The 22,227-nt window shown below is 43.2% G+C and overlaps 1 protein-coding gene across 2 annotated transcripts in view; it reads right to left on the bottom strand.

The window, feature by feature from the left end:
• Positions 1-22,227, bottom strand: part of RNF216 (ring finger protein 216) — a 144,450-nt gene that overhangs the window by 100,000 nt on the left and 22,223 nt on the right. The window contains exons 4-7 of one of the 2 annotated variants that reach the window (XM_053894083.1): positions 17,182-18,036; positions 15,948-16,024; positions 8,377-8,479; positions 6,593-6,757 (exon numbers count right to left, since the gene is read on the bottom strand). In XM_053894083.1, coding sequence (XP_053750058.1) covers positions 6,593-6,757; positions 8,377-8,479; positions 15,948-16,024; positions 17,182-18,036 — 1,200 coding nt within the window. The remainder of the gene's footprint in view (positions 1-6,592; positions 6,758-8,376; positions 8,480-15,947; positions 16,025-17,181; positions 18,037-22,227) is intronic. The other variant, XM_053894084.1, reaches the window with a different exon arrangement.

The following is a 22,227-nucleotide window of genomic DNA, read 5'->3' as shown; positions in this document are numbered from 1 at the left end:
CTGCCCCTGAGTCCTCTCCCTGTACAGCACACTGCAAGGCGCGAGTCTTAGGCCAGCAGTAATAATCCCTTTTCCTCCATACCCTCAGCTTCTCTCTTTTTCATATCTTTCCAATCGATACTTCAATGTGTTCGAGTCTTTGCCATCTTAAAAAAAAAAATCCTTCCTCCCCTTGCCTCTTTCCCCTTTCAGGTACCAGCCACCACACCCCAGCCCAAACCTGTCAAAGGTGCCATCTGGCCACTGTTTCCTCACCTCACCTCCTGGATGTCTTCCAACCCCTTCCCATCGGGCACCGAAGCCCATCTTTCAACTAGCTTACCTACTTGGTAACAGGAGGCAAACTCTAGACCCCGTGTTTTAGTCCCCGTGTCACCAGGCCTCTCAGCAGCACGGATGACGCAGACTGCTCTTCCCTCCCGGGGTCCCGCGCCCTCTCTGCCCACTCCTCCTCGCCACCCTCCTCCACTTGGCCTCTACATGCAGGGAGGCCTCCAGGCAGCCTCAGCTCTCTTCCTGTGCCTACTTCATCCAGGCCGGGGAGGTCACCCTGCGTGTGCTGATGACGCCCACCAACCCACTTCCTTTGGCCATTCAAGCATCCAGATGAATTCTTTGTACTTGTAGGCCTCACAGACCTCACTCAACATGCTGGCAACTCAACACTTTCCAGATGGAATTCATGATCCTTTCCCTTCCACTTAGCTCTTTTACAGTATTCCTCATCCCAGGGAGGGACATTCCCCCAAATCCCTCTCACTGAACTCCTACTTCTAGAACATTCAAGGTTTGTGCTTAATATCTCTTGCTCAGGGAGGTCCTCCCGGAGCCTCCTGGTCCACCTTAGGTCCTCCTGTTACACTTTTTCCGAGCACCTTACATTTTTCTTTCGAAATGCGGCTAATGGTAATTACACACTTATTTGTCTGATTCTGCTTCCTGTTATCCCCTCTACGGACTATGGGCTTCTGGGGGACAAGGATGGCTACTGAGCCCAGGCTGTATCTGCAGCGACCTGCAGAGTTTGCATTTCATACTCATTTGGTGAACAGTAAAAGGTTCAGGGATGTGTACGTGTTACAGGAATGTTGCTAAAAAGTCACATTCTGAATGTCTGAGGGGAGCAGCTAGGCTGGCCCTCTGGTAAAGTGAAAGCAAGAGAAAATGAGCATTCCAGCTCCAATAGAGAGAGCGTCACCCTTTCACCTTCACCTACCTTCCGTCCCTTCCTTTTCAAAATCTGAGGTCTGGGAACCTGAAGGGAATGGCCGTGTGCCTCCGCACTGCTGTGAGCTAAGCCCTTTGTGCGGCATGGATACGGCTCATCTCACAGCACCCCCGAGGGAGGTGTTCTTTCACAGCAGAGGCAAGCGAGGCTTATGGACGAAGGACCTGCGCCCAGTCAGGTTGACTAACACTGGGATATGAACTCAGGCCAGTTGCACGACTAAACCCCCTTCCTCTCTTTGACACCGCCTGGTCCTCCCAGAGCGGTTCAGGGAGACCCTGAACCAAGAGCCGGCCAACAGCACAGCTCATCTTACTGCCTTTCCATCTCCCCAACCAACGTCCTCCCTTACTCTGTTTCCTCTTTTCGGAGTTCTGACTACCTGAGGTGTTCCCCACCAACACTTAAAGTCACATGTTTGTGTGGAAAGACCACTAATTCCTACCAAGTTTTACCTAGAAGTAAATGCTCCATCCTTGAACCAGGGCTATCTGCAAAAACCCAGGAAAAAAGGCAGGGCAGGCACAATAATCTGAATATTATAAAGGAGATGATCAAAGGGTAGATGCCAATTGTCAGCAAGTAATGAAACCGGAATGTGAACTAAGAGCTTGTAACTGGCAGCCCACTGGGTTTGCAACTGCACCACCCTCCTGTCTAGAAGTGAAATAGGATCACTACCTTTCTCCCATTTAAATACTATTTTTACTGGGGCGCCTGGGTGGCTCAGTTGGTTAAGCGTCCAACTTCGGCTCAGGTCACGATCTCGCGGTCTGTGAGTTCGAGCCCCGCGTCGGGCTCTGTGCTGACAGCTCAGAGCCTGAAGCCTGTTTCAGATTCTGTCTCCCTCTCTCTCTGACCCTCCCCCGTTCATGCTCTGTCTCTGTCTCAAAAATAAATAAGCGTTAAATACTATTTCTACTTAGCAGGAAAAGAATCCAAACTGGTTCTTGTCAGGAAACTGTATCTTAAAACAGATGTTGCCAACAAATTAAGGAGCCTCCGAAATCTTACCTCAGTAGTTATATCAATCAGCACTTGTCTTAGTATTAACTAAACGTCTAGGGAAACAGACCAAATAAAATTATAAATCAGAATCCTTTCCTTATAGGAACTGCTAGAGTTCACACCTACATACCCAAAGGCACCGTGGTTACTTTTTCTTGCCTCTGCACTCAAGATTCTTCTAGTGAAAACACCCTTCCCTTAAAATCTTGTTCAAATGACGCCCTCATTTCTTTCCTAGTGTTCTCGTGTACCTTTATTCACTCTTTTATAACACCATGTTGTTTTAATCTTTTTTCCCCTTTTAATCTTCTCAAATAGACTGAAAGCTCTCTGGAAGGAAGTTAATTTGTGTTCTACAGAAGCCACTGTCCTCAGGGTCTAGGTGATAACTATCACACAGGAAGTACTCAAGAAACCTACCAGGAGGAACACAGGAATACGAGATATTGAAGATCATTTTTCCTTTTACACTTAGCTGGCATTTCTCCCTCCAGCCTGCTCACATTCACAAATCAAATCCCCACTCAAGGTATTGGTCCTGAGAATCAAGGATACAATCTGGTAAGGATACAAGATTCTTAGGATATCTTGACAATAGCCAAAATTCCTTCAAGAGAGGACCTAAAAATACTACAATGGGCATTTGATGAAATAAAAGTTGAGAAGTGGCCAGAGACTCCTCTATGGAGGCTGGCGGAGGTCAGGTCTAGAAGTGGGGACGTGTCGCCTGCATGGAGACAGAGGTGATCATTAAAGTACACAGGGGAGACATCTAGGAAGGCTGGGGAGCGGAGACACCCAGAATGAGCACATGGCAGAGGACTGAAGGGCTGATTAAAAGACGACACCGCCCACTAGTATTTTAAGCTCCACAGGGGAAAGGATCTTGCAACTGTTCACTGTGACACTCCTAGTGAATGGTTCGTAGCAAGCACTCAACACGCTGTCTGAATGAAAGAGTTAGATCTGTGGCAGACTCACAGAGGAAAAACTTGGAGGAGAAACCCAGTGGTACTATCGGCCACGTGTGAGTGTGTACACCAAGAGAAAGTTGTCAGGTCTAGAACACAGAGGATCAACCTCTGTCCAAAGGCAAAGGGAATTCCTAAGCTGACAGCTATGTTACGAGGTGCAGAGGAGGAAAGGGAAAAAAATGAACTGAGGACTAATGGATAGGTTTGACAATAGAAGCGTGTTTTAGAGTTGTTGGCCATGAAAAGACAGCCACAGGATCAAAAAATAAAGCAACAACAAAAAAAGCAAATGAAAAAAACAAAGGCAACCAATTTTAACCCCAAGAAAAATAGAAAATTCAATAAAGGAAACATTATTGTAGTATATTATCTTCCCTAGCAGTGAACATTTAATTTACATAAATCATAACAAAAACTTTAAAAACAGATTTAACAAAATCACGTATCAAAAAGGTGAGTGTGTATGGGTAAGGCGTAGATCCCCATCTACTATAAAAGAAAACTAAAATAATTATTAAAACTAATAACTCAAGCATAAGCATGTGTTAATAAATGTGGAGATAAGTACTAGAAAGAAGACAGAGAGAGAGTCGAGTTGTCTCTGGAGAACAGAGGAAGAGGGTGAAGAAGGGGACTTCAGACCGTGGTTTAAAGAATTACCCCCCCCCCCCAAAAAAAAAAATTACAAATAAGCATTTTGGCACAAATTGATTTTTAAAAGTATGGCTGAAAATTCCTTTGATAAAAATTAGCATTCATTTTACCAAGCAGTTCCTGCCGTGAGTTTTAAGGATGACCTGTTCCCTCCAGTCTAGAAGTTACTTATTTTTGAGAGCACCTTTGTCCCTACAAAGGGTAACGGCCGGAAGAAACGTTACTGCAGCTGCACTGTGGTGTGCAAGAAACCTACCCACAGGATACGTCCGTAAAAAGAGTTGAGCTAAAATATATCTGACCACACACGCACTGGGGACAAGTCTTCCTGAGCCCTTGGCCTCCATAGCACAGGCTGGGAACAAAGCAGAGCAGGCCCTCGGGTCCTAGGCCCCTCCAGGGGGAGCTCAGTGCTGTGAACTTAAGGAGGCCAAATCACAGAAGGCTCTTGTGCTCTTGTAATAGTACTCTGAGAACGGACTCTTAAAATCACACTGTGAGGCAGTTACCAAGTCACTTCTAAATACAGAGGCTTGACAAGTGTCCCACAGCACACAGAAGGAAGTGTGGATGGAGGGAACTTCTTACTGAAACCTGATACATGCGAACCACTGTGACGGGCTTGCTCCACACTGTACCCAACCCGATTCTCCCATTAGCCACGTAAGGCATCCACTGTTCACCAAGAAAACTGAAGTTCCACACGTTCAAGACATTTGCTCAAAATCAGAGATCTACCTGGTAGAACTGGAATTAAAACTCAAGGGGTGGGGGAATCAAACCTAAGTTTGATCAAGATTCTAGATCCAACTAGAATCGGTCGGATATGTTAGAACCGGTTAATGATGCCACAGCATACGGTCAGCAAAATCTACGTGGTCAAAACCTACAGGATAAATAACCTATTTTTTTCAACAAATGAGCAGCAAGTAAAAGTAAAGGGGGAGGAAGGAGAGAGAAGTTATAGATTAAAAGAGATTTAAGTAACCTATCAACCAGCTGCAATAAACAGATTTTACTTGGAACTCAATATAACTGAAGGTTTTTGACACATCCAGAGAAATTTGAACAATGACTGGACACCTAATAATGTTAATTTTTAAGGTGTGACAATGATATTTTGATTATGTTTTTCAAAAAAGAGTCTTTATCTTTTAAAGGTAAACACTGAAATAGTTATGGATTTAAAGAAAGTGAAACTTTCCTTGGAATTTGCTTCAAAACAGTCTGGGAGAGAGGGAGCGGGCAGGGTGGGATGAAACAAGACTGGGCGGCACTGACAGTTACTGAAGTGGAGTGATGGGTAAGCACGGGCTCGTTAAAATACAATCGCTAATTTTATACGTGTTTGATGTTCATAATAAAAGGGGGAAAAAAATCCAGGGAACTGTGATGGGCTCCGGTGAACATGCGCATGTTGGTAAACTAAGCGATCATCACGCGTGCGGGGCGGCACAGGGAAGGCCTACTGTGGCCATAATGAGAAACATCCCTGGGGGTGCTTCCCACACCCTACCCACGTGGGCATGGCTGTCTAGGGCAAAACTCTTACGCACCATTTGTACACAGCAGGGAGAGGTTCTGAACAGAGGGCATCAGGTTTTAGCTTCTGGCAAAGAGAACTTCCCCTTAAACACCCACTTCCATTCGAACAGTCCAACCCACCCCGTTTCAAAACCCGGTAAAATTTCAAACTACCCACCCAAACAAGCAGACACCACAAAAAATATGCAGGGCCAGAAAAACCAAGAAAGGGATAAGGAAAGTATAAATAACAGGGGAGCCACGAAGCCCTCCCACCTCCCACCCAAGTGAGGAGTGGGCTGTGGGATGACCAGGGACAAGCATCTGCTAGCCAAGTTCCTTTTACCGGTCCCAGGACGGTGGCAGGGACACCGCTCCCAGGACCAACCCACCCCCAGGCCACAGGAGCTGTCCTTTTCACTTCTCATCTGGGCTCCCTGGGAGCTCAGCAAAGGTGTCACGCACCAATGGAGCAGTGAAGATGCTAGAAGAGCCTAAAGAGGAAAGACCCTTTCTTTCTTGTGGTCGCTGGTTTTGGGGGGAAGCTCATTCATTTTTCCCTGACAGTACAGCATCCTCTATTTAGCGTGAGGAATGAGATCCAGAAATAGAAAGCACTAACTATGCGGTCCCCTCAGAGTAATTTTACCTAAGCGTAACCTACAATTAGAGGAGTCTGTGGACAGCTGCGTGGATCTTCCTGGCCATCTACAGGGGGAAGGGGCTAGACTCAGGGTGAGGCCACATTCACCCATGTGACCTGTGCCCAGCTGGAGACGAAATCAGGGAGGGGCGCTGGAACACACGTTTCACACCTAGCCATCTCGCTCTCCACGTGACATTCGTTACCCTCTATATCCTCACGGGGAAACCAGAACTTCCCTGCTTCTTTTTTGACACATTTTTTTAAAAGTAGGCTCCACACACAACGTGGGGCTCAAACTCCTGACCCCAAGATGGAGTTACATGCTCCACTGAATGAAGCGGCCACGAGACCCTACAACTTCCCTGCTGCTAATCTCTTTCTTTTCATTCAGTTCCTCCTGATCAGCAAATACCTTTGTCTATTTATCTTCACCCTGACAAACTCCTTAGCTCTCTGCCATCATAAACCATCCAATTTCCACAAGCTACACTCTTCATTCTGTTATCAAGGGAAGAAGTGGTCATGAGGTGTGACCCCACCAAGAAGACCAATGAGCACCTTTCGGGTGATTGCATAGTGTCCTTTGAGCTCATGCAGGGCCCACTTGATGTCCTGACTGCTGAGCATTTTGAAGTCGGCCATCAGGAGGTCAGCAGCTTGGATGAAGCAGCGCTGGTCAAGAGGAGCCAATTTAGAATAGTCAAAAAAGTCTAGTTTAGGCAACTGAAACGAGAGAGAGGCATAACGTTAGGAGAACAGAAGTGCATTTCCCATGTGGCACAAATCACTTTAAGAACTGCTTATTACAAGGGGCGCCCGGGTGGCTCGGTCGGTTAAGCATCCAACTTCAGCTCAGGTCATGATCTCGCAGTTCATGGGTTCGAGCCCCATGTCGGGTTCTGTGCTGACAGCTCAGAGCCTGGAACCTGTTTCGGATTCTGTCTCCCTCTTTCTCTGCCCCTCCCCCACTCACGCTCTGTTCCTCTCTGTCTCAAAAATAAATAAATGTTAAAAAAAATTAAAAAACAAAACAAAACTGTTTATTACAAAATAGAATACTCTCACTTGTACTGATAATCACTCTATGGGGGTTACCAGCCCTGCACAGAGATGAAGAAATTGATGGTTCAGAGATGCTAAATAAGCTGCCTAGAGTCTGGTGACTAGTTTTACCAGCCAGGACTAGTAAAAAAGTATAGCTATGGATTTGAAACCAATCTGTCAGTCATCTTCTTTCCACAAAATGTTCAGAAAAAACTAGTACTTCTGTTACAGAACATGGAGAAGAGTCAAAACAAGGTGTGGAGAGTAGGACTTAGCAGCCATGAAGCAGTTCTGTTCTAGACTTTCTTTTCCACCTGACACACTAAATACCAGTTAGGATTACAAATAAAAACGATAAAGATTTTAGCAAATCAAACTGTTTATACCATGATACAGAATTTAGTTATATAGGTACATGCACTGTATATAAATCTCACATCATAAGAAAAACTATAAACAGACAATGAACTCTAGGCAATGAAACCCATGCTTAAGTATGTATGGAGAAGTGGGGCGCCTGCGTGGCTCAGCTGGTTAAGCGTCCGACTTCGGCTCAGGTCACGATCTCACGGCTTGTGAGTTCGAGCCCCGTGTCGGGATCTGTGCTGACAGCTCAGAGCCTGGAGCCTCTTCAGGTTCTGTGTCTTTCTCTCTCTCTCTGCCCCTCCCCCACTCACACTCTTTCTCTCAAAAATAAAAAAACATTAAAAAAAATAAAGTGCTTGGATCATTTAAAAAAGTGTGTACGGAGCAGTGTTGATGTTTTTGTGATTTACTTTGAAGTGCATCATAATGAAATGAAACATAAGAGAGATGTACTGACAGACAACTGGATATGTCATTCTACGGGGTGGATATTATAAGGTGGATATAATAAAATGTTAACTTTTACTAGTAGTGCTGGTACTTGGGTATAGAGGTGATCCATGTAAAATTCATTTGGTTTTACTTACCATATGTCTGAAAATTTTCATAATAAAATATTGAAAGAAAAAAAAAGAAATGAAAAATCTTGGCCAATTCTGGTCTCATTTTAAAAACTTGCTTTGTAAGACTAAAGACATGGAGGGTTTGACTTTTGTGGGAAAGAGAAGATGGAGTTACCGTAAAAGAAGTTAAATACAGAAGCCAAAGTGGCTCAGGACAGAAATCCCACTGAAGGAGAAGTATATTCTGAAATCCTGTTTTGCAGGCTGCTCTCTAAGGATGTGTTCTGACAAAGCACTTTCTTCCCACAAAAATGAAAACAGCAGAGCACTTCCAGGTAGAGACTGCAAAACAAAGAGCACGCCACTTGCCTTGGTCTCATCTTGGCTGGCAAGCAGGCTGCTACTGGGGTTGATAATGACTCTGTCTTCCCTCTTTGGATAATCTGGATTTTCCAGAAGAAAATTACAAAGTCTGCAAAAATAAATAACATTATTTTCATAGCGCTTCCAAATCCTACACCTGCCCACCGATTCAAATACAACGTTCGAAAAATAATGTGCCTTGTCATACACTATGACTGGCTTAAGAAATTAAAATGTTTGTGGATCAGAAAAATGAAACAAATAAAAAAGATACACTTACTTTCTACTTTTTGCTTCTAACTTTAAAAAGCAATAATTATACTAAAAACGCACACTTCTCTGAAGTTTTCTATTAGTCAATGTAATGAAGTCACCGAAATTCTTACTGGTTGAACTGGATGGAGCTGGAGAATCTAGATGAAGAGGATCTACTGTTTGTCAGAAAACTCTAACAAATAAAGGATGGGAAAATGTATTCGCATTCACAATTGAAAACAGTTTGCTGGGCGCCTGGGTGGTTCAGTCGGTTGAGCGTCCGACTCTTGATTTCGGCTCAGGTCATATTCTCAGGGTTGTGGGATCGAGACCTATGTCAGGTTCTGTACTCAGCGTGGAGCCTGCTTGGGATTCTCTCCCTCTCTCTCTCTCTCTCTCTCTCTCTCTCTCTCTCTCTGTCTGCCCCTCACTGCTTGCATTCTCTCTCTTTCACTAAAATAAAACAAAGAACACAAACCAGCTTGCTAAGTAAATAAATGGGAAAATTAACCTTCTATTAATATTTTTTTAACCGTATGGCAATATAAATCCCCATGAGCAATTTGAGTGACATTCAGTTTACACAGCTAACTGCAAGGCTGAAGGAACAGGCCATGTCTGCTTAAGAATGGACTGTCTTTTGGCTAAAATGAACAAATCGGGAGACTATAGATGCTGGTGAGGAGGTGGAGAAACGGGAACCCTCCTGCACTGTTGGTGGGAATGCAAACTGGTGCAGCTGCTCTGGAAAACACAGCGGAGCTTCCTCAAAAAATTACAAATAGAGCTACCCTCCGACCCAGCAATAGCACTGTTAGGAATTTACCCAAGGGATCCAGGAGTACTGATGCACAGGGGCACGTGTACCACAATGTTTACAGCAGCACTTTCAACAATAGCTAAATTATGGAAACAGCCTAAATGTCCATCATCTGGTGAACGGATAAATAAGATATGGTTTATAGATACAACGGAGTGCTACTTGGCACTGAGAACGAATAAAATCCTGCCATTTGCAGCAACGTGGATGGAACCGGAGAGTATTATGCTAAGTGAAATAAGTCAGTCAGAGAAAGACAGATATATGTGGAAGTTGAGAAACTTAACAGAAGACCAGGGGGGAGGGGAAGGGGGAAAAAATTACAGAGAGGGAGGGAGGCAAACCGTGAGACTCTTAAAATACAGAAAACAAACTGAGGGCGGATGGGGGGTGGGGGAGAGGGGAAAGCGGGTGACGGGCACTGAGGAGGGCACCTGTTGGGATGAGCGCTGGGTGTTGTATGGAAAGCAATTTGACAATAAATTATATTAAAAAAAAAAAAGGATGGACTCTCTTAATACCAAACCCACAGCCTTGTCCTTTCATCACTCATGAAATACTTTAAAGGTAAGGAATATAAATAACACACGCTGATGTATCATTGCCCAGATTTAACAAATGTTAACCAGCAAGGTTCTTCACCCCGAAACGACCCAATATGGCGACAAACTGAGCTCCTGGGACGATTCCACAGCGACAGCGACAGCCTGGGTGGCATGCAGCACAAGCCGCTGCAGTAGCAGGGAAGCTTACGGGCCATGTAAGGGCCACGGGGCTTCCCTGCGGGATGGCTCCTCCATCCTTTTCCCCTCCCTTGCTCCTGCAGGTTCTTAGGATGACTCCGCTCCATGATTCTCAACTCTCTCCTTTCCAGGTCTCTCCTGCCCCGTGTTGGCTCCAATACTGGAGCCTTTACTTGTAAGACAGGTAGTAAATACTTATTTAAGTAAATAAGACAGGAAGAGGACAGAGGAAAAGCACTCCCCTCCAGCATCTCTTCTCACCCACGGGCCAGTGCTGGGGAACCGAGCAATGGAGAGGCATGCTTCTTCTGCAACCCCGAGGAGCCTCAGTATCGGCCTGATTGCAAAGCCCCCTCCTTAGCCTACTCAAGGACCTGGTCAGCACTGGTCGGCATCCCTCCACATCTTCTTCTTCACCATCACTTCAGGAACCCCATGTGCTTACCATATCCAAGCTCTCTTGGTGATCACCATGCCCAGTCTACTGGAACACAGTGCCAGAGGCCCAGAGAGGGAAAATCCTCTTCCTGCACCACAGCTGTAGCAAGGAGAGGCACCCCAGGTCAAGAACTCTGAGCACGTTTCTCTTCAAAACCACAGTCACTAACGGCGATTCTCTCTTCTGGTATGAAGTGATGAGCACTACGGGTTATACAGATCTTGGCAGGCTGACCTGAGGATTAGCCATCACCAAGAATCACTCAGTATCTATGGGGAAAGGCCTCAAGGTCTAAACTCTGTTCACGTGCACATCTGGACATACTAGAACCCAGAAGTGGAACAGCTCCTCCATTTCAAACATGCCTGTTCGTAATGTTTTGGTAAGTGTGGCTACTACAACCCAACAAACTGCCGGGTATCAGGAATTTGGGGAAAGATAAAAAGGTCACACAGTGAAGAAGCTTCTTTGATAGACTAGTTATCCACGAGTGAAGCCAATGGTCTCCAAGTGGGGTGCATGAAAGATGATCTGCTAGGGTACTGGAAGAAACTACTACAACTCCCGTTTTTTAAAAAGTCTCACCCTTAAAAACGTTTTCTATTTTTACGTATTTTCTAAAGTGTGAAATACAGAATTACAGTATAGGACACAGAGGTAGAATGGGAAATATACTTTCTGGAAAACAAACCAAAAAACCTCCCAACCATAATTTAGGGGGTTCCTCTCTGACCCATTCACCTTGTATTTTTATTATTATTTTTAAATGTTTATTTATTTTTGAGAGAGAAAGAGACAGATTGCGAGCAGGGGAGGGGCAGAGAGAGAGAGAGACACAGAATCTGAAGCAGGCTCCAGGCTCTGAGCGGTCAGCACAGAGCCCGACGTGGGGCTCGAAATCACAAGCCAAGAGATCATGACCTGAGCTGAAGTCACTTAACTAACTGTGCCCACCCAGGCACCTCTCATTTTGTATTTTAACATCTTCAGAAGATCACATACTGAAATGCTGCAAGATACGGAATTCCACAAGGCAGAACTCAAGAGGCTCTCATCGTTACATGTTTATGTTCCAATCTTTTTTTATAATTTTTAAAAAAGTTTTACTTATTTTTTCAGACAGAGCATGAGCGGGGGAGGGGCAGAGAGAGAGGGAGATACAGAATCCTAAGCAGGCTCCAGGCTCTGAGCTGTCAGCCCGGAGCCTGACGCGGGGCTCGAACCAACAGACTGTGAGATCATGACCTGAGCCGAAGTCGGACGCTCAACTGACTGAGCCACCCAGGCGTCCCAAAAATTTCAGAAATAAAAAATTCCTGCTTGAAAATACCAGTAGCCTACAGGATGGTGAAGAAGGCTAAATCTGGTGAGGAATGGAGCATGGGAGGCATGTAGAAGCAGGTTCAAAGGTGCATTATTTGTGAAAATCAAAAAGTGGAAACAACTCAACTGTCTATCAAAAGGAGAGGGAAGGCGTGCCTGGGTGGCTTAGTCAGTTGAACGTCCGACTTCAGCTCAGGTCATGAGCTCATGGCTTGGGAGTTCGAGCCCCGCATCGGGCTCTGTGCTGACAGTGCAGAGTCTGGAGCCTGCTTCAGATTCTCTGCCTCTCTCTGACCCTCCCCCACTCGCGTACACTCACACTCTCAAATATAAACATTTAAAAAAAAGTAGAAGGAGAAATTACAGTATTTTAATACAAATAGATACCACATGGCAATGAAAATGAACGAACTATACTTACACAGGGCACAGAAGAACCCCAGAAACAGAATGCTGAGTGAAAGAAGGCAGTCACAAAAGAATAGAGACAATATGAAATCTTCACAAAATCTTCAGTGTTCACAGATGGTGGCAGCATTCAAATTTTTGAGGACTTCTGGGTGGTAGTTACATGCATGCTTGATTTGTGATAAATTAAGCAGCTATCTTTACTTTGTCCATTTTTCCGTATCAGTATTGCAGTCCACAATAAAAAAGGTTTGAAAAATGCTGAATATTAAAAAAGAACTTGCAAAGTACATCAAATTATAGTTCGGAGTTCCTAGGAGTCCAAACCTAAGCGGAAGTAAAACCCCGGAGAAGTGAGCTAAACACAGAGGCAAGACTGTCCAGAGTGCACTCATCGATCCTAACAGACTTGAGCCCTTAGTTCACAGGGCGCACAAGGTTAAGAGACAAAGCTCACAAAGCACAAGGAAAAGCAAGCCTTAACACTGACGATGAATGGATGGAGAGGAAACCCAAACGCCTTGTGAGAACTGGTGAAGACTACCCAGTCCTAACCCAGGACTAAATGCTGACTCTCCGGATGATCCTGCAGACAACCCTGCAGACAACAATCTGGAATATAAAGTGGTACTAGACCGACATCACCCCTGGGCACATGAGGAAAGACACAGCAAATCCTCCCCTGAAGGAAGAGTTTCTATCAAGACCTCAAAAAATGAGCTCACAATCAAAATTTACAAGAAACACAAGGAAACAGGACACCAAGAGAGCCAGCAGAAACAACAGAATGAGATTCATAAGAACTTGACATCAGAATGATCGCACTCGGAACACAAGCTACGTTTATTCGCTGTGTTTGAAGAACTAAATGAATTAAAAATACAGGTAAAAAATAACACTAGAAAAATGTTAAGGAGAATTACAAGGATGTCAGAATGAAAAAAATATAGGAACCGGAACCAGAAACATAGTGGATGAGTGTAAAGGCAGATTACACGCCGTTAAAAAGACACTTAGTGGGGCGCCTGGGTGGCGCAGTCGGTTGAGCGTCCGACTTCAGCCAGGTCACGATCTCGCGGTCCGTGAGTTCGAGCCCCGCGTCAGGCTCTGGGCTGATGGCTCGGAGCCTGGAGCCTGTTTCCGACTCTGTGTCTCCCTCTCTCTCTGCCCCTCCCCCGTTCATGCTCTGTCTCTCTCTGTCCCAAAAATAAATAAAAAACGTTGGAAAAAAAAAAAAAAAAAAAAAAAAGACACTTAGTGAGCTGGAAGACATCCCTGAAGAAATCATCCAGAGTGTATCAATCACAGAGACAAAGAGGTGGTGTTAAGAGCCACAGAGCACGGGGGAGAGCGTTAAAGCAGAGGTGAGAAAGGGAACAGGATGTGAACAGACAATGGCTACCAAATTTCCATAACCAAGGAACATCATCCATCTACGGCCTACAACAGTCTGCATTCTAACTGTACTGCCTCAATGCATGAAGCACAAAGTAACTATCAAACATTTCTTACTTCACTCAATCAATAGTTTTCATTAATAGTAACATTGGTACTACAATTTTACCTTAGTTTATGTATACTGTAGGACAAACAAAATATATTAATGTTATTAGAAATTAACGTTTTAGTGGAAGAACACATAGATGTAAAATTTAGAAAGACCAAGCAAAAAAACCTTAAATAGTTAAATCTGGATGGGAAATTATAAATATAAGCCCATGATTTAAAAAGCCTTGTCTGTCCCCTGAAATAGCCTACAAGTGATGACATGGTAGTGGCAATGAGGAGCAGGTCTAGTCCTCAGATAGTAGTTTATAGGATCAACCCTTACTCTACGGAACCTAGGTTTCTTGGAGAAATGACAAGATTCCAGGTTTAGGACAGAAAAGTTCAAGGTAAGCAAAGGCAACTCGGTATTTTAGAAAGTAAGGACGCCGGCTCAGACTAATAAGGACCACGCCAAAAAGACACAGATGCATCTTAAGAGGCTCCTACTGGTCAAACTTAGGATAATTCTGTATCAAACACAAAAAGGTTGTAACTGATTGTAAAACACCACTTCTGTAAAACCTTTAAGTTCACAGTAACTCTAAAAAAGAGCAAGAAGAAGTAAAGGGGCAAGATGTTCCTTAAGCAGATAACAATCCATGTGGCAGATGTACCGATGCTTGCTGTACAGTCTTTTAATCTATGTTAAAAAATACTAGGGGGAAAAAGTCAATGTCATTAAAAAAGTAAGCGGCGGGGCGCCTGGGTGGCTCAGTCGGTTAAGGTCATGATCTCGCGGTCCGTGAGTTCGAGCCCCGCGTCGGGCTCTGTGCTGACAGCTTAGAGCCTGGAGCCTGTTTCAGATTCTGTGTCTCCCTCTCTCTGACCCTCCCCCGTTCATGCTCTGTCTCTGTCTCAAAAATAAATAAACGTTAAAAAAATTTTTTTTTAAAAAGTAAGTAGGGGATTGTTCTAGATTAAACAGCTAAAGAGATAAATACATGATGAAAACCTTGACTCAATCCTGGTTTAAAAACTGGTCACAGTGCTGCCGCTGGACAGAGGGCAATAGGATGGCCACTGGCACCAATAGTGTCTTTGTACAAATTAGGAATAAGCATCTCCTCTAGGCTGCTGACCTGGGAAACGGGGCTCTTTCCTCTCGGCCATGGCAGGGAACAGCTCCCAGGTGCACCCCTGCCTGAGTGAGTACCACGGTAGAAGCTATAATCTCTGAGGACGGAGGTTTTGGTATACTCCCCCTTCCGTGTTAATTAGCTGAAAATTTTATTAGTTTCAATATTCTACTGTTCTTCATTAACTTGTAACTGTTTTACCTCCGCATGCTGTAAGGAGGGGAAAGAGTGTGAAAGGAAAGAGACTTACTTTTCATTTTTTATTCTTTGGGACACGGTTATTTTTATTTATTTAAAAAAAATTTTATTCTTCCCCCTCCAACCAGAACATTTATATTTTTATAAAATCACAGTTCACATTTTTATGATAAAGGGACTAAAGAAACACTTCTATGCATTTTCCCAAATAGAGAAAGTGGTTGCAGAACACTGTTACAACCACAGGGAAGAAAATGTCTTTTAACAACCTGACCAAAATACAACCTCGACCAAAATGAGTTATCAATGCTCAGAATTAATGAAACACCTTCATTCCACAGCCACGCAGGATTCAGTAAAACCCAGACAACAGTCTGTATGTGACAAAAATGAGAACTCTTCAAATAGGATTATTAAAAACGACAAAATGCTAAGTGAAATAAGCCAGTCACAAAAAGACAAATACTGTGTTATGCTACTAATATCAAGTCCCTAGGGTAGTCAAATTCAGAGAGACAGAAAGTAGAAGTGTAGGTCCCAGGGCCTGGGGGGCAGAGGAGCGGTGGGAATAAGAAGTTAACGTTAAAGGGGACAGAGTGTCAGCTTGGGAAAATGAAAATGTCTGGAGATGGTGTTGATGGTTGTGCAAAAATGTGAAGAAACTTAATGCCAATGGTCTATATACCTAAAAAATGGTAAAAATGGTAGGTTTTCATATTATGTGTATTTTACCACAATAAAAAAAAAAGGCATGGTAGTGTACTTACACATTCAAATCATAATAATTCTTCAAATGAATTATCTCCTCAACATACCCATTTGCAACATCTGGAAATCTCGCTTCCTAAAAAGGAATAAAGACATTATTTATATTTTATCCACTACAACGGTTTCAAACTGCAATAACAGCCAGAGGGCAAAAAGTAAAATGACTGAAGATGACAAAAGGGCTGTAAAGCAGGTCTGTGCCCAGACTTCTCTGTCTATAGAGACTGTGGACTCTAGAGAGGCCCCTAGCAATTATCTGGTCCTCTGCCACTCTGCATATCCATTCTTCACTCTTTCAAAAAACACTGAACATCTCAGCCCCGGCAAAGGCAATCCAAAGGGGAGTAAAGCACTACCCCTTAAGATGCACGTGAGCTAGTGTGCCGGATGAAAACACCTGGGGGAAGGAGGGTTAAGGGCTTGTTCAAAGGCAAACAGCAGCTGAGCCAGAACACACAGCCCTGCATTACGTGCTACATCAAGGATATCCAACAGAACTCCATTCAATGATGGAAACGTTCTATTCTGTGCTTGCCAACATGGGAGCTATTCAGCCCCACGTGGCTATCATGCACACCGAATGTGACTAGTACCACTGGAAATGGAATTTCAGGTTTTATTTGTTAAGACATTTAATTTTTTTCTTCAACGTTTATTTATTTTTGAGACAGAGAGAGACCGAGCATGAACGGGAGAGGGTCAGAGAGAGAGGGAGACACAGAATCTGAAACAGGCTCCAGGCTCCGAGCTGTCAGCACAGAGCCCGACGCGGGGCTCGAACTCACGGACCGCGAGATCATGACCTGAGCCGAAGTCAGATGCTTAACCGACTGAGCCACCCAGGAGCCCCTATTTGTTAAGACGTTTAAACTTAAACAGCCACATGAGGCTACCACATTAGACAGTGCACCTCTAGCCTGTTTTATGGGTCTGAATTAGAGTTAACTGAAAGCCTTTTTAAAACCAGGGGGATTGCTCTTATGACAGCACCATGGTACCCATGATCTGCTGCTAAAATCCCATAGGGCTTGTTGGGGGGGGGTTAAGGATAGATTAAAGGATCCTAATTTAATTTCTGTATCATATCAGAGTTTCTCTTCTTCTGTTCTATATATCTAGCTGTATATCCCTTAAGAAAATGAAGCCCCCCGCCCCAACACAATGATTTTGAAGTAAAAGAAAATGCAGCTCATTTAGGGTCTATAATTATTTACTTAATAAAATAAAACTTACTGTTTCTTTCACTAAAAGTGCAACGAGTTCTTGATCTACCTCAGTAGCTTCATGCCCCCAAAGGTTTTCCAAATTGGGCTCCTGAGATCCTTGTAGTGGAAAGGCTGGCCCGGGCTCCTCATCATCTATTGCTAACTGCTGGTCTTCAAGCTCTCCTAGAGGATGGCCAGGCTGCGGAGAGGAGGGGCCCGGAATCCCATCCTGCTGGGGTTCTGGTCTTGGAAAAGCCGGCCTAGGAAAAGCCAGCCCTGGGGGCTCACGCTGATACAACAATGGGCCTGGTTCTGCTTCGGGCTGCCGCTCCTGAGGAACCACCTGGTTTGTTATCTCCCGGGGCTGCTGGTTTAGGGACTGGAAGTAACGATGGTCTAACCAGCAGCCTTCTTCGATGACCTGATCATCCAGGATACCAGGTGATTCTCCAAAGTTTGATAAAAGCTCTGTTTCTGAGTCAGATGACTGGTTCTGAGAGTCCAAAGGATCGCCTTCTGGTAAAAGAAGGCCACGTTCTTCCAAGATAACGATTTTCTGCTCTGATCTGGGGTTGACAATGTCATTTGCTACTTGGTTATGACTTGGTCCAGGTTTGGGTTCTCTTTCTGTTTGGCCACTTGGCTTAATGAATTCAGAAACTCCAGGAGGCCCAAGATCCAGAAATTCACCGTAGTCATCTTCAGAATCATCCTGTGCCCCAGAATCAAACAATGAGCTGTTACACACTGAAAAATAGCCGTTCTTATCTGATTCAAAGGCTGCTCTAGACTTTTTAGGCCTTTCTTCTCCCAATCTTTTGAGATCTTGCCACTGGGCAGCTGGTTTGATGAGATTGGGTCGTGATGTCTGAGGTTTATGTGTCTAAAAAAAATTAAATTTTAATAATAATAATTCAATTTCTTTCCTATGTCTTTGTCTCCTTGCGTACTTATGTTGAGCTTCTGAGACAGGACAGGAAAGAAACAAAACCCCAAACACCCTAACCCACAAAACCTATTTTTCCCAATAGTGATCTTAACACTGAAATTTGATCACATTATAGTAATTCTAAGAATCAAAGTAGCCATTCATAGATTGGAACCTGAGTTATAGTTTGAATTATAATCTCACCTGAAACCACTAAAAAGTAACTATGAAGTAGAGGAAGTAATGAAGGAATGACAACACAGTAGGAGTGTTCAATAAACATGAAAAGAATCTAAACTTCATTAGTTACTACCAAAATATAAATTAAAAAAGATCCCTCCCCCCATAAGACTGGCAAACTTTTTAGTTAGAGAATATCAAGTACTGATAAGGATGTGGGAAAACTCTCGTGCTATTATGGTGAATTTAGGACAGCAATTTGGCATTATTTATTAAATTAAAAAATGTATATAGCCTTAGCAGCTTTAAGTGTAACCTTTTCCTATCTATCCCATGAACCCTATGTATCTACAGGGGACATATAAAAAGATATTCACTGCCACATTGCTTATAACATAAAAAGAAAAAAAAAATAGACATTCTAAGGTTTATGCCCAAGAAATTAAGTCAACTATTATCTATTCTACAAAATATTCTCCCAACTCCCCTCCCCCAAAAGAGGTAGCTCTGTATGTACTGAAAAGCTCACCAAGAAATGTCATTAAGTGAAAAAAGTTGTAAAACAACACAAACACAGAATGATTATTTTAAAAAATCAAAACACAAGACATAAACATAACCACTTCTAAAAGCATATATGTGTAACACACACACACACACACACACACTCAAAGAAAATGATCTGGAAGAAAACATGTCAAACTGATAACAGCAATTCCTCAGGGAAATCTCTGGAGAGGAAGGGGCTGCTGAAAAGAGACTTTAGTTTATCTGGATTGTTTGAATTTCACGTGTTACTTGTAAATGTAAAAAATTGAAACGGATGTCTATTTTAAGGTAAGCAGAATACAGATGCCTTTGACCCTTCTCTTCTCTGAAATCACCCTGTCCCAGGGAGGAGAATGAGACACAACTGAAAATCTCTGATGAAACCAGCAGACATCTGTAATCCCGAATCATAACATATATGAGGAGGAGCAGAAAAATGCAGTGAGGGAAGCACAACCACAGATTTCAGGCAAAGCAGAGAAAGCATCAGAAAGGCAGAGATTTTTCCAAAAAAGGTGGTGTGCCCTGGAAGGGCAAAACCAATACCTTGTTTGGAACAAAGGGCACCTCTACCCCATTCGGCAGCGAGGAGTTTCTGAGGAGGTTGGACTGTACAAGGACAAACACCTCTGTTGAAAGGTAGGATATCAAAGAGACAGGATGGACAGAACTTTGAAATGGGCGTCTCTGGAATCAGCAATCTCTGCCAGGTGATAAAAAGTGAAGGCTAAATAAACCTACGTGCATGTGCACAAACACCCCCCTGCCTACACACACACACACACACACCCACCCTCCGTTTTAAGAGGGAGAGCTCTTGCTAGCCAAGAACAGTGCCTGAGCCCCTTCCCAACACAATTGCCTACAAAGAGCTGGTTCTGGAAAACTTCAGCTTCATTCAAAGTTGAGTTAACAAAAATCAACTAGAAACTATATAAAGATACCCAACTTAAAAAAAAAAGAAATGGCAGATGAAGAACATAATTAGAAAATTAGTACTACATGGGCGCCTGGGTGGCTCAGTTGGTTAAGTGTCTGACTTCGGCCTGGGTCATGATCTCACGGTTAGTGAGTTCAAGCCCTGCATCAGGCTCGCTGCTGTCAGCACAGAGCCCACTTTGGATCCTCTTGTCTCCCTCTCTCTGCCCCCGCACGCTCTCCCTCTCTCTCTCGAAAATAAACATTTAAAAAATAAAATAAAGTAGTCAAAGAGAAAACAGTAAATTGAATGAGAAGTCAGAGGATAACAGCCTAAATAAGGCACAGATACAAAATGATTGAAAATTAGGTAAGAAAACAGTAGAAATAAAGAATATAGCAGAAAAAAAGGTTTTACCATCTATGTAAGTGAGTTCTGAAAGAAGAGAGACATAAGCAGTATTTGAAAACAAAATACAAATATCCAAGGACAGTGCTTGATTTGTTTTAAAGATCTCAGTAGGATGAATTAAAAAACCCCAAACAATAGAAACCTAACAATAGCACCGCAAGACTTCAGAAATCAAATACAAGATAAATTCTTAAAAGCAGCAGCACATATTGCCTTCCAAAGATAAAGACTGACTTTTCAACAATGGAATATTATTCCATTGTTTTCTGGCTTTCATCTTCCTAGTGTTAAAGGCAAGTAACTGCCACAAAGAATTTTATATTCAATGAAAATATCAGATTTACTGTAAAGGAAATCCTAAAGACTGTTCTTGAGATAGAAGAATAATCTGTTTGTAAGGCCAGAGATGCAGAAGGGAATGAAGAGCAACAAGAAAGGTAAATATTTGGAGAAGATGAAGTGAATGCCGATTGTATAAAATCAAGAACGTACTGTGTAGGGTTTTAAAAATGTATACACAATTAAAGTATATTTAAAAAACAATATGTAAGTTGGGAGATGAATAAGTAGAATGCAAGCGTTCTAAAGTCTTTACCTTATCTAGGAAGACTTTAAAGCACTCATCTATATTAGCGCTGAGGCCTCTACCTGCCCTTAAAATAGATCATATGTTAGACGTGACACCAAAAACAATTGACAAAAGAATAAGCTGAATTTCATCATAGTTTAAAACTGTTATAAAAGCTTCAAAGGATAAAAAAAAAAAAAGCTTCAAAGGACACTATCAAATAATAAAAAAACAATTCACAGAATGAGAGAAAAATCAGGTATTTGATAAGGGTACAGTACCCAGAATATATAAAAATTCAATAATATAAAGATAACCCTTTTTAAAAATGGGCACGGGGTGGGGGGTGGCGGCACCTGGGTGGCTCAGTCAGTTAAGCGTTGGACTTCGGCTCAGGTCACGATCTCACAGTTGGTGGGTTCAAGCCTGACACTGGGGACTGTGCTGACAGTTCGAAGCCTGGTGCCTCCTTCGGATTCTGTGTCTCCTTCTCTCTCTCTTTCCCTCCCCTGCTTGTGTTCTTCCTCTCTCAAAAATAAACATTAAAAAAAATGGGCACAGGATCTGCATGAGCATTTCTCCAAAGTAGATAAACAAACGGCCAATAAGCACATCAAAAGAGGCTAAATATCATTAGCCCCAGGGAAATGCAAATCAAAAGTATGAGATACAAGGATGGCTATAATGAAAAAGATCTATACTATACTAACAATCGTCTGAGAGAACATGGAGAAAGCGGGAACTGTCATACGCTGCCAGAGGAATGTACAACAGTGCAGCTGCTCTGCAAGACAGTCTAGGAGAGCAAAACACAGTTACCATATGATCCAGCAATTCCACTCCCAGGTGTATGATTTCTATGGTCTGAGTGTCTGGGTCTCCCTTCTCCACCCTAACGAACCTGAACAAATGGGATCGGTGCCTTTATGGGAAAGGCTCCAGAGAGATCCCCTGCGTCTTCCACCACATGAAGCCACAGTGAGAAGTGCTACCTATGAACCAGAAAGAAGACCTTCACCAGAACACAACCACGCTGGAACCCTGATCCTGGACTTCCAGCCTCCATAACTGTGAGCATTAAATTTTTGGTGTTTATAAACTACCCAGTCAGTGGTATTTTATAGCAGCCAGAATGGACTAAGACAATCAAGAGAAACAAAAAGGTATGTCCACACAAAAACTGCTACGTGAATGTTCACGGCAACATTATTCATAAGAGCAACAGGTGGAAGCATCCCAAATGTCCATCAATTGATGAATGGATAAACAACATGTGGTACATCCGCACAATGAAATATTATTCAGCAATAAAAAGGAATAAAGGACTGATTTATGACAGATGAATCTTGAAGACATTATGCTAAATGAAAGCTGGTCACAAAGGATCACATATTGTACGATTCCATTCATATGAAATGTCCATAAGAAGCACATATATAGAGACAGGAAGTAAATCAGTGGTTGCCTAGCGTGGCGGTGGGCAGGGAATTAGGATTCACTGCTAATGGGCACAGGGTTT

The sequence above is a fragment of the Panthera pardus genome, unplaced genomic scaffold (assembly GCF_024362965.1).
Source record: "Panthera pardus isolate Hobbes unplaced genomic scaffold, ASM2436296v1 HiC_scaffold_4, whole genome shotgun sequence".
NCBI lineage: Eukaryota > Metazoa > Chordata > Mammalia > Carnivora > Felidae > Panthera > Panthera pardus.
The sequence above is the reverse complement of the archived record's forward strand: the minus strand, read 5'-3'. Positions and strand labels throughout refer to the sequence as shown.